The 13194-nt window shown below is 40.4% G+C and overlaps 1 protein-coding gene across 4 annotated transcripts in view; it reads left to right on the forward strand.

Moving 5' to 3' along the window:
* The window catches only part of rnf128a (ring finger protein 128a), a 33366-nt gene extending 25314 nt beyond the window's left edge, over window positions 1-8052 (forward strand). For 2 of the 4 annotated variants that reach the window (XM_064977980.1, XM_064977982.1), the window contains exons 3-7: window positions 3134-3205; window positions 5267-5349; window positions 5479-5575; window positions 5776-5977; window positions 6508-8052. In XM_064977980.1, coding sequence (XP_064834052.1) covers window positions 3134-3205; window positions 5267-5349; window positions 5479-5575; window positions 5776-5977; window positions 6508-6617 — 564 coding nt within the window. In that variant the 3' untranslated portion in view covers window positions 6618-8052. Of the gene's footprint in view, window positions 1-3133; window positions 3206-5266; window positions 5350-5478; window positions 5576-5772; window positions 5978-6507 lie in introns of all 4 variants that reach the window. The other 2 variants (XM_064977978.1, XM_064977979.1) reach the window with 1 other exon arrangement.
* The last annotated feature ends 5142 nt before the right edge of the window (window positions 8053-13194 follow it).

Raw genomic sequence — 13194 nt, forward strand, 5'->3', positions numbered from 1 at the left:
CCAGTCTCTCGAACAATGATGACAATTATTTACCCTGAATTATATATGCAGGGCTCCCTTATGAAAGAGACCCTGGTCTCAATGGTTACTCTCTTGTTTTAAATAAAGGTCAAATCAAACAATTCAGTGGTTTGTGATGAAACCGAATACTGCAGCACTATCACCTTTTTGATCTATAGAACAATATGACTGGGGAAATTCCACTGGAAACAGTTGTTTTCCTTTCCTGCGTCAAACATACCTTCTCTTATGTGTGTGTTTCAACAAACTGGAAACATTATGGAACACTTAGTTGGGCTACACAGTTTGGGGTGTGTCAGCATTCCTCAGCAATACAGAGGGAGTCAGGCGAAACTAAAATAAAGAGAACATTTCCTATTGAGTCAGTGTCTGACTGCTCATCTATGTAGAGGTGATTCATATATATATATTTATTTATTTATTTATTTATTTATTGTTAATCACTTGATTGTTGCATGACATGGATCCAGCCAACCAGAGAACCCCTGGACAGCAATGTATCTTATTATAATATTTTATGTTGTTTTCTGCCTTTGGGATCTTATGCTTTAGCTTCTTTCTGAAATCTGTGTTGGGATAGAGCGGCAGTGAGTTTCCCTTCTAAAAGGCATGGTAGGAGTCCTGACTTGTACTGGTTTTCTTTCAGATGGTGTTTTGTCTTTTACAGTTCTTTGCCCTTACAGCTTTGCACACGTTCCTTGCCTGCAGGTGTCTGTCCCAGGCAGCTTGTTTAATTATCTCTTTATATTCTTTTAACACATGAACCCTGCAGGAAAAAGGAAAAGTTTCTTTGTCCAAAAGGTTTTGTCAGATTGTATTCACCGATGTAACTGAACTGTCAGGCTTATATGGTGGAGAAAAGTTTACTATGGGAAGAATGCTCAGTTCCACTCAATGGTAGCGTTTCCAAAAAACCTTTGAACCTGCTGCTGCGCAACAAGTATTTCCAGTTCATCTGATTGGATCTGGGCTGTTATGCAAGGTAAAACCACTCACGTGAACAGGCCCATGATTTTCAAAGTTACAGTACTTTTCTCAGCACTGTTTACTCCTGCATAACCTTGACTTTGAAGACTGACTGGTCTCAAGTGCTTGCTTGCAGGCTCTGTTTATTATTAGCAGTGTACCACGTATTGTCCTTGCTTCATGATCACTCCCAGAAGCAGTGAAGCGGTGTGTTGTCTGAAGCACCCGGTGGTCTAAGGGGTGTCTGTTCACGTGGCTGATTATCCAATGCTTTCTGCAGGGAGGCTGGGTAGACAGACTGATACAGAGAAGTGTATTTTTGAGTGGGTAGCTGAGCAGTTAGAGCAGAGCTGACTTCGCCCACTGAGCTAGGACCTTATGCTCAGAGGGCACAGGGCACCATTGTTCAGACTGTAATCACATGCAAAACTCCAGCTTCGTGCTTGCCCTGTGAACTAGAATGACCGCAACTTGCCTCCCTCAAATCTACATATCGGTCAAGTGAACATGCAACAGTATTCACTTTAATATCTACCCCTTTAAGGATTATGAAGAATGTTGTCAACCATCTGTGCCATTTTAGTCTTTGATATCCAAAACCAAACTCTTTCTATGCTGAACAAAAACACTTCCTGTTGCGAATATGTTGGCCCAGTGTTTCATCAGCTGAAATAAAAGATCTCAAATGTTCCATACTCACAAAAATCTTATTACTCTCATTTTGTGCACAAATGTTTACATCCCTGTTAGTGAGCATTTCTTATTTGCCAAGATAATCTATCCACCTGACAGGTGTGGCATATCAATAAGCTGATTAAACAGCATGATCATTACACAGGTACACCTTGTGCTAGGGACAATAAAAGTATTGTCACACAAACACAATGCCAAAGATGTCTCAAGTTTTGAGGGAGTGTGCAATTGGCATGCTGACTGCAGGAATGTTCACTGGAGCTGTTGCCAGAGAATTGAATGATAATTTCTCTACCATAAACTGCCACCAACATCGTTTTAGAGAATTTAGCAGTATGTCCAACTGGCCTCACAACTGCAGACAACGTGTAACCACACCAGCCCAGGACCTCCACATCCGCAAAAGGTAGCGCTACAAAGTATTAACTTAAGGGGGCTGAATAATTTTGCACGCCCAATTTTTCAGTTTTTGATTTGTTAAAAAAGTTTGAAATATCCAATAAATGTCGTTCCACTTCATGATTGTGTCCCACTTGTTGTTGATTCATCACAAAGAAATACAGTTTTATATCTTTATGTTTGAAGCCTGAAATGTGGCAAAAGGTCGCAAAGTTCAAGGGGGCCGAATACTTTCGCAAGGCACTGTATCTGTAGTCCCAGTCGTGAAATCTATAGATTATGGGCCTAATGAATTGACTGATTTACTTATGAACTGTAACTCAGTATATTTTTGTTCAGTGTATATCACAGAAAACATCTACATAATGACATTTTCCAGAGAATCCTCAAAGCCAATATTGACCCTGACTCATCCTCTGTCTCCTAAATCCCCTTACATAACGTTGATTCTTCCTGTGTACAATTGTGCACATTTTGTCTTGTTGCCATGGGGAGGCTGCATGAGCACAGAGAGAGTAGTCTTTAATTGTGTATGTACAATATGTCCCAAGCATGATTTTATTGTATTTCCCAAATTATAGTTTTAGAATTGAATCTGTCAGACTGTCCCTCCAGGATTATTTATTCCTAATACGAAAAGTCCCTGATCTACGTAAATCTGCTGTTTTGCCATCCTATATGCAAGCTGATGTAACGTTTCCAATACATGATCTCAGAGGAACGGCTTAATGACACAGGCAGGGGCTCCTCTAATGAACGCTCTGCTTCTCCGAGATCACCCATGTTCTCTAACATGACCTTGTCGCATACGGTTCTCCTGCTCCTTGTTATTTCAGTTGTTCTGGTCACAGTATAGGAAATAAAAATGTTTATTTGTTTGCTTTGTTGTTGCATTCTAGTTATTACATAGTGATGTTTTTCAGTTGTCCACCCACGTAGTGGGTTGCTGAATGTGTTTGATTTAAATTAGTTGTCAGAGGAAGCAGATGAATAACGTAATTTAAACAGTAGCCTGCTCACGTTCTAATACTGAACACGTTCTTCTCTCCAACAGAAACGTCTCAAGGCAGAGGCCAAGAAAGCCATTGGTCAGCTGCAAGTCCGGACTGTGAAACGGGGAGATGAGGTTAACATGTTTAAGTATAATACGGATGTGTTGATGGTTATTATGCATCACTTTGAGGATAATTTGAAAAATATGGTTGTTTCAAACTGGTAACATATGGCATACGCAATTTTTACTGTGTGTTGTGTGGTTCTTGTTCTGAGGACATGCAGAGTATTGTAAGCTTCTGCTTTAACCCATTACTCAGACTACTGCACATTTTAAACAACTTTACCTTGTTGGTCTACATATGGGGAAGTGACTGTCTGTTTGCCCCCCCCCCCCCTTCATAAGAGCCTGTGGTTGCCTCGGACCACAGGCTCTTATGAAGACTACATACATGTATGCTCAGTGTCACTACTAGGGCTGTTGGTGACGTATTACCGGCAGTCATGGCCGCAGTAAATTACAACGTGATCATTGAGTCACGGTAATCTCCTTTTATGCACTCAGGACATATGTTGGTCGTACCCTAATGACCATCAGGTCCTAATGGCCTGGTACTCAGGGCTCTATTGTCCCTCTAACCACCATCAGGTCCTAATGGCCTGGTACTCAGGGCTCTATTGTCCCTCTAACCACCATCAGGTCCTAGTGGCCTGGTACTCAGGGCTCTATTGTCCCTCTAACCACCATCAGGTCCTAGTGGCCTGGTACTCAGGGCTCTATTGTCCCTCTAACCACCATCAGGTCCTAATGGCCTGGTACTCAGGGCTCTATTGTCCCTCTAACCACTCTGACGTCAATGCAAAAATTGAACGAAAGTCACATCAAACACTTATCAAAACAGTATCATCAACTCACCTCACTGCGATGATCAGTTTGAAACGGAGTGTAAAACATGGTCATTGTGGATGTTTTAAAGCCTAACACAACAAAATGGACAACGCTTTCTAAAGGTGGCGATTCATTCAGAACACCCATATGCAAATTGGAGCTTAGGCTTATAAGCCCAAGTTGTGCTGTTATACAATACATAGCCCATTACAAATGGCAGGAAAAACACAATAAAACTGATCTAAGATGTCTTTGGCACATTGTTTAATTTTGGGAGTTTAGGCTAGACCAAATGTTAGTAATTGCCAATTAGTGTGGACTGTATTATTATTGATACTGGATGGACTGGTTACCTTATGTTAGGCTCCAAACTTTCTATCCATGAGTCTGGGAGAGAAGTTAAAGCCCTAGGCGAGGCTGTTGGTTCATTGATTGTGCAAGGCGGCTTACAATTAGTGAATTTGTATATGATTTTGAATAGCCCAGTAAATAGCTCCTCGAATAGAGCTTAACGTGTGGAGGGAAATAAGTGTTCTTGTATTTAGCACATCTATGCTATAAAACCAAGAATAGTTTGATGGCTGAAAATATTATCACTTGATGAGAACAGCTGTGCATCCCGAGGTAAGGAACGGAGCTAAAGCTTTTTTTTTCCTGACTTTCTCAAATCATCAATAGCCTATAGTCGCATCATTCAGCCCATATGTTTTGATATAAGGTTTGTATGATTCACAACTAAAGTTGCCAAGTAACTCTAAATATAGTATATAGGACCTGTTTCAAATGAATACTTTTATGCTCAACAGCCACTTCATATGCGCACTTGCGCCGGAATATCCTTTCCATTTAATTCAGCTAAATTCAATTATATACTTCTTACTATAAAATTATAAAATAATGGCAAGGGGCTTACAAGCATATCTTGTCAGCTAAATGAACAAGCCTACAGCCTATGGCATGGAGCATAGACCGATACCAACATGCAGTAGATCAACTTATATTCTGTTCTTCTAAAATACATTTTCATATCTTAATGTTTCTTTAGACCTGGCTAAAATAAATAATGGATTTATTGTGAAGGCGTATATTAAATTGATTTATTAGACGTTTTAAATGTAGATGTTCCAAAGGAGCACATCAGTGGCTTGAATGCAGCTTGTATGCGTGAAAGTGTGAAAGGCCTGGAGATTCAAAACTTGTTTATGTTTAATTAATGGTCATTTACCGTGAGACCTGCAGTCTTTTGCATGACAACCAGCTGACAAAATGTCATGACCGCCCACGTCACTACAATATATTTTTCAGGAGACTGGGCCTGATGCTGACACATGTGCAGTGTGTATTGATGCTTACAAGTCTGGCGACGTGCTGACCATCCTCACCTGCAAGTAAGTGCCTAACTGCAGTGGCTTGTTGCTAGTTTAATATTGTCACAGGGAGTACAGTAGGCCTTCCCCTGTCTGCTATTACAATTCCCTTAATTTTGTGATGTCATCATGATTCTTGTTTGTTTCTAGTCATTTCTTCCACAAGACCTGCATTGAGCCCTGGCTATTGGAGCACAGGACATGCCCCATGTGTAAATGTGACATCCTCAAGGCCTTGGGAGTAGAGGTAGGCAACTGTATCTTGCATCATGTCCTCTGCATTACCCTGTACTTTGAAATAATCTTTGCCTGTCATTCACTGAAGTTCTTGATTTAAATACTGTTGTAGATTAAACAATATTTACACTGCTAGTGCCATTGTCTAAGGAGAATATGAAACTTGTCCAGTGATGCTAGTCAGTCCACCTGTATCCCCCTGAGTAGCAGCCGGAGGAGGAGCATCCCAGTCATCAAGTAACCATGCCTCCAGACACGAGGTCCTACCCTAGCATCCCCGTCCCAGATGACACCCGCAGTGAAACAGCCTCCTCAGGCTATGCCTCCTCAGGCTATGCCTCCTCAGGCTATGCCTCTGTACAGGGCACAGAGAAGCACAGCAGCCCAGCAGACGAGACCCACACATTTGAGAGTAAGACACAGCATTCACATTCGGAGGCAAATTGTTTTGATGAAGTCTTATAACATCACATAAATAGCTTTGAGAGCTTTTTCTATAGACATAAGGGGGACTACTGTAGTTCAGTTGGCAGTGGTACTACTTTGTGCATGGTCTTTAGAAGATGCAGGCTTTTACATTACTGTGATAAAGCCGCAACCCTGCTCAAGACAGTGTGAATTTTGCTCCCATGGTTTTTAAATGCTAGTGGTTGGATATTCCCTTTTAATGAATTTCAGATACTTTTTTTGTCTAGTTCGTTTCATTGCTACAAGTAGATATCAATGAGTCCACTACAAAGTCTATTCCTGATCAAACAACCACTATTGTTACTGTCTGGTGCTGAAGTGCCTCTCAGTTTCCCTCCTCTTTAGCTTGCTTATCCATTGACCTCTGTATCAGCCATTGTGCCAAAATAAATATTGACCAGCAGGTTGGTTCTTGTACGGTTTGCTAGCAGCACTTATGAGGCTTGACGAACTGTAATCATGTTTGTGTTGCAGCGTTGGGGCACTATCCTGACCCTGGGTCAGTCCAGGTGGCCATCCAGCCCCATTATGACAACCTGGCCTTCGAGGGCGACTCACAAAACCAACTGGAACCCCGGACATGAACAGCATGCTCACTCCAAGCACTGGAGCATGGCTAATGGGACTTGCACCACAATCAATTACATTCAAAGATGTTTCCTGTGGTCATGAAGCAAGTGAAACCAGGAATGTGGGCCTGAGATTATTCATAGGAAAAGAGGCCTCAACCTACCTATGCATATCAGTTTAACATTAAATTGATGAGGCAATTCTTCGATGCACTTACCACTAAGTTAGGAAATTGTAATGTTCAAGTCCAGTTTAATTCCGATTTGAATTTAATTGTACGTTTTAATGATTTATTTGATTACGTTTGAGGTTTAATTCCTTCAGTCAATATGGATCAGTTAGTTACATATTTTTACATGTTTTTTATAGCTAATTTCACACCCCACAGTTTACTGGGATTAGACTACTCTCCATGTGTCTGTTTTTAATGGGGTATTATAGGTGACAGTTCTCATGACAGTGAAAGTTTGAGGTGATATGCAAATTCAGTTTCAAAGACCCTTACATTTAGAAACATACAATAATGCAGTAGTTAGTGTAAGGCATTTTCTGGTAAGATTTACAGCTTTGAAAATTACTTTGACAGCAAGCACACTGCTATACAAAGCTTAGTTTTACCTACTGTATGTGTCTAAGCATAGGATGTTAGTGTCTCTACATACCTTGGTTTGCCTTGTCTAGCAGAGGAGCGCATCAGATTATGTGAGGAACATTCCAGTTTCGAAATATAGATTTGTCTCATTGTTGCTAATTGAATGTACATGTGAATTTGGTTTGCCACTTGTTTGAGGTAAATTCCAAAATGAGGGACTGCTTCCTCCTTCTGTATGCTTGTGACATTACAATTACTTAGGTGCCCTGGCACACACCCCTGCCCAGCGCTTCCTGATCTGTACCTGCAGCTACATGTCTTCTTTTTTTGTCTTATGAGTTTGATGCATGTTAGGAGTAGTATTTTAACTTGGAAATACGGAGTCTTGGTATGGGAGTAAGAGCATCTATTTGAACCCCCTGGCTTCATGCAAATATTTGTACATGTTTCAGTAACTACCTGTGCTTTTTGGGTGTGTACCTTAAAATGATTCACCAGTGAAAGATATATTCCATGCCATCCTACTTTAATAGAAAAATGCAATGAGTTCACTGTGTATTTTCAACTAGATTGTGCATGCACTTCACATTAATTAGTTAATTTAATGTCAATACATGTCTCAGGTTTTAAACACAAAATTGGTCTTAACCTTGTTCAGCCTTTCCAGAGTAAATGTCTGAAGTATTTTTGCTTAAATAAGGGACAAAAGGTTCATTTTATTTTACTCAGTTGTGGGAAATGTACTAAACTGGTATATTAAAGTACTTATTGTAAATACATTTGTTTGATCAAAATATTGCTTAGTGATAATTTGTTCATTTTGTTTGTAAAGGGAATTAAAAATGTTTTGCTCTTCATTCACTAGTGATGCAATTAATTGTTAGAAAAGGCCATGTTCACCTCACAGTTGGAGACCTTTGGAATTCTGTGGGAAAAAGGTGAATTGGGAAAATGGGCAGGGAAGGGTAATGGCATTTTAGTGGTATTTGCCCTGTAGGCTGTTATTTAATTTTTCTAATTTTAATGCAAAAATGAGGGACATTATTAGTATTCATAGTGTCAGTCAATTATATCAGCTGCACTTCACCTTAGACTACATATTTGTCAGTGTTGTGTTTGAGACCACCTAAAGCGAGATGGATTCAAAACAAAGACTGGAGGAAATCGAGTCAAGATGAGTCCATTTCAAGACGATGATTGGAATTATGTCAAATCGCCACAATAATAAGAACTCAATGTCCAGTATTTGTGTTCATTTCAGAACAACATGGATTCTTTGGACATTCAGAATAGGAAAACATTGCTTGCTGTGGGACAACAGACACTAAAAATTATTACTAACCCAAAACAGGAACAATGGGCCTTCTGGTACTTCAGAGAAGGGCATAGGGTTTATTAAAAAATTATAATTAAATTATTTTCAATGACGTTCTGTTTTAAATCTCTTCCGTTTTTGTTAGAAAGGTTTAACACTGAAGAGAAAATATCCAATCAAGATTTTTCTTTGCTGGTCTCTGGGGAGATAAATCTAGCTAGCTAAGTCAGCCATTGGCTAGGCCATCAGAAACTAGATAAAGGCATCTGCCATTCAACTTTATTGGTACAACATTTTAGAGTGACATTTGAGAAAAAACCAATCACATTTTGACTTAATGGGTAGGACCGTTTTTACAAGAATGTATGGAAACTTCTGCCTTGAAGGCCAACAGGTCACTACGCAATAGCGAGCAGTAGTTTTCCCACGGTTTAGCTAGCTTTTGTTGTCGGCTAGTTTGTTGCAGTAGGTGTTATCAAATAGGATGTTGCTAATTTGTTAGCTTCTCCCTTTTCAAGAATAAATTTCAACAAGAAGTTAAGTTTCAAATTATGATCATCTGGTGAGTGGAACTGTGTTTTTTATTGCAGCACGCTTGCTGTTAGCTATCTTTGAAAATAACTTGTGTGAAACACTGCATTTAACGTGGAACTGACAGTGGCGACTCGTCATTCAGGCCTGTTTTGAATGTTATTTTGGCATTAATGTGTCACATATCAGTTTGAAAACAAAGTTAAAAAAAAAAAGTATAATCATTGAGTTAATAACGCCGCATACAAAAATGGTCTCCTTTTTGCTTTCTTGAGTAAGGCAGCTCCAAGATGTAGGTGTTTCAGCCGAGCTCAGCGCTTTCTGTGGTGGTGGGGCAGACAGCGGAAAATACAGAGCATAGAGGTTGGTAATGTTCTCTAGTTGCGCCATGATTGGCTAAGTGTTCTGTCACTCATGGGGACACTACGTCACCACAAAATCATAATCATTAATCAAATCGACAATCTACTGGCAAATCCTTTTCAGTCCTTGTCATATGAAGAGAAATTATAGATATAACATATTGCAAAGCAATCACTAGCCTGTTATTCAGTGGAGTGGATGTGTGGTCCAAATCTGGGTTTCAGGGTCTCTTTTCCAAGCTTTAAAGGATAAACATTCAACATTGGTCATGCTGTCAATCCAGCATGACTTCTGCTGCTTTCAAAACAACTGGAAACTCAGAGATCTCGGACTTCAGTGAGTTCAAGTTGACTGAGAACTAGGTAACTACGTTATGAACGGTCATCCAACTCGGAATTCCAAGTCGGGAACTTGGGCCTCTTTCTAGAGCTCCGACCTGAAGATCACTAACGTCATGATTCCACCTTGTTTTTTTTCCAAGTTCCCAGTTGTTGTGAAAGCACCATAAATCCAGAGAATGCAAGACTTTGACAAAGTTTGATGACAACATTTGCTCACGAAAGACCTCCACGCCACCTTCCTATTCAAGTGAGCACAGCACAACAAGGTGAGTCCAAAAATGTATTGTATGCTGCTGCAAAAATGATGTAATATGCCAGGGAGATAATACTAAGTATATGTTGTGTAATAAGCTGTTAGTAGCCCATTTGCCTCACCCTAAAAATGTGGTCCCTTTCCCCCTCACATCCATTGGTGGTACACATGTAGCCTATAGCCTGTTTTCGAGAAATGTCATCATTGAATATTGTAAGAGCTTTCATTGTCTGCTTATATGCCCACTTTATTTATCCTACAGTTCTGCCTTGGTGTACAGAGAGAATACTGTAAGAACGGCCCATGTTCTGAATTCTGTCGCTGTATATTTCAAAAGTGCTGAACAAATAGTTATAGTTGAAGTCGGAAGTTTACATACACCCCAGCCAAATGCATTTAATCCTAGTAAAAATTCCCTGTCTTAGGTCAGTTAGGATCCCCACTTTATTTTAAGAATGTGAAATGTCAGAATAGTAGAGAGAATGATTTATTTCAGCTTTTATTTCTTTCATCACATTCCCAGTGGGTCAGAAGTTTACATACACTCAATAAGTATTTGGTAGCATTGCCTTTAAACATTGTTTAATTTGGGTGAAACTTTCTGGGTAGCCTTCCACAAGCATCCCACAATAAGTTGGGTGAATTTTGGCCCATTCCTCCTGACAGAGCTGGTGTAATGGAGTCATGTTTGTAGGCCTCCTTGCTCACACAACTTTTTCAGTTCTGCCCAAAGATTTTTGATAGGATTGAGGTCAGGGCTTTGTGATGGCCACTCCAATACCTTGACTTTGTTGTCCTTAAACCATTTTGCCACAACTTTGGAAGTATGCTTGGGGTCATTGTCCATTTGGAAGAGCCATTTGCAACCAAGATTTAACTTCCTGACTGATGTCTTGAGATGTGGATATATTGAAGCAACATAATTTTCCCTCCTCTTCATGCCATCTATTTTGTGAATACTTTTGTACCGGTTTCCTCCAGCATCTTCACAAGGTCCTTTGCTGTTGTTCTGGGATTGATTTGCACTTCATCTCTTTGAGACAAAACACATCTCCTTCCTGAAATACAACCACAGGTATACCCCCAATTGAAGCTTCTAAAGCCATGACATCATTTTCTGGAATTTTCCAAGTTGTTTAAAAGTCAGTCAACTTAGTGTATGTAAACTTCTGACCCACTGGAATTGTGAAACAGTGAATTATAAGTGAAATAATATGTCTGTAAACATTGTTGGAAAAATTGTGTCATGCACATAGTAGATGTCCTAACCGACGTGCCAAAACTATAGTTTGTTAACAAGACATTTGTGGAGTGGTTGAAAAACGAGTTTTAATGACTCCAACCTAAGTGTATGTAAACTTCCGATTTCAACTCTATATTGACTATGTCGGTCCTAGCTCGCTGTCTTAATTTAAATTACGGATTGCCTCATCCACTCGTCATCCCCTTATGCCATAGTTTGTACATCTCAATTGTCAGTAGAAACCACATTTGTTTAAGCAAGTTAGTCTTTTTTTTAACCTGGCAAGTAATGTAAATAAGAACAAAGTCCTAGTTACATTGCCTACTCCGGCCCTCCCCTGAACCAGACAGCTCTGGGCCAATTGTGCGCCACCCTATGGATCTCCCGATCACGGCTGGTTGTGATACAGCCCCGAATCGAACCAGCGTCTGTAGTGACACCTCTAGCACTGAGATGCAGTGCCTTAGACCTCTGCGCCACTCGGGAGGTAGCCATGTCAGCAATGTTTTTTTAAAGGTAGTAAATGAGGCTGAATTAACTGTTCCTCTGCCAGACAAGGCTCCGCAGATAGCCAGGTGTAACAGTGGAAAGGTGTTGGGTCTGATGTTTGGACAGGTTTATGTAGGCCCTAACCGTTTGTTGTCACCACCAAAAATCTTTCCTTGGACACTGTTTCAAAGCCATGTGTATGCTTTATTCGTAAATGTGTTTTGAAGTTTCTTATTTAACTTCAGTTTGCAGTGTGGACAAATTACAATAACTTTTGTTGACTTGCCATGTATGTTGGGACCAGGTGATTTCATTATTGTATATACTGTGTGTAGGCTGTGTAGACTCGCTATGTATAACTTAGGGAATAGCCGTCGGCATCAAAGATACACATTCAGAGCCAGCCAAACACAACAAGGCATATATTGAAGAAACACAGAAAATAAATGATCAAATCGATTACATAACTGTACATGTAAACCTAGGCTTACTGCTCAAATAGGCAAATTGGTCCAAATAAGATTCCCTCATTGCAAGCAATTAGCTAGCTCACATGCAAAAGGGTGCTATTACTAATTAGCTAGCTCAAGTGCAAATGGGTGCTAATTAACGCTATGCTAACATCATTTCGATAGTTGGTTCTCTCAAAATATACCACTGCACTGGTATAACATGAATATTACAAAGTACGTTATGCATAATGACAGTCTCACTTACTTCCATGGTTTATAGTTTTATCCATGTAGGTTAGGTTCAATTAAGATTCGCTTTCAAATTCAGTGTGGACAAACCTCAGATGGACAAAAAAGGGGCAGGGTCAAACGTGGGTGGAGCCAAACATTTGACTCGGCCCACACTGAGCCCCGCCCTGACCTGCACACTGCAGTCAGGGGTTCTTGGTTTTATGCGCTGACTGAATCAGTGTTGCCAATTTAGCGACTCAGTCACTATATTTAGCGAGTATTCAGACCCCTCTAGTGACACATTTTCAAAAAAAAAATCAACTAGTGACTAATATAGCGACTTTATCCGGTGTTATTGGAGACTTTTGGCGACTCTGACGTGAAAGCACGTATTGTTCTTACTCTTCTCAACGAGCAGCAGGTGCTGCCGTGGGCCCCACCCCGTCCCAAAGCACTCACAGGCGGCCCAGTCCTCACGCAGCAGTCCCTCCCAACTGCAGTCAGCGCACGAGATGTTCACCCCTCCACATCCAGACTGCAAATGAATCGTGCATGTGGGAAGCCGCCGCTGGCTGATCCCACCCTGGCTTACATTCAGGGCGGAATGTAAATGTAAAATGTTCTTTGTCTAAAATAAATCACTACACAAAATAAATCACTGCATTTGACTCACACAGCCTCAGTCACTTACTCACCTTGTCCACTGTGTGTGTGCCTCTCTGTGACATAAGCTGAACATCTAGCTGGCTTGCTCATCATGTCTCAGTCTAAACTGTACACT

This window comes from Oncorhynchus masou, chromosome 11 (assembly GCF_036934945.1).
Source record: "Oncorhynchus masou masou isolate Uvic2021 chromosome 11, UVic_Omas_1.1, whole genome shotgun sequence".
Lineage (NCBI taxonomy): Eukaryota > Metazoa > Chordata > Actinopteri > Salmoniformes > Salmonidae > Oncorhynchus > Oncorhynchus masou.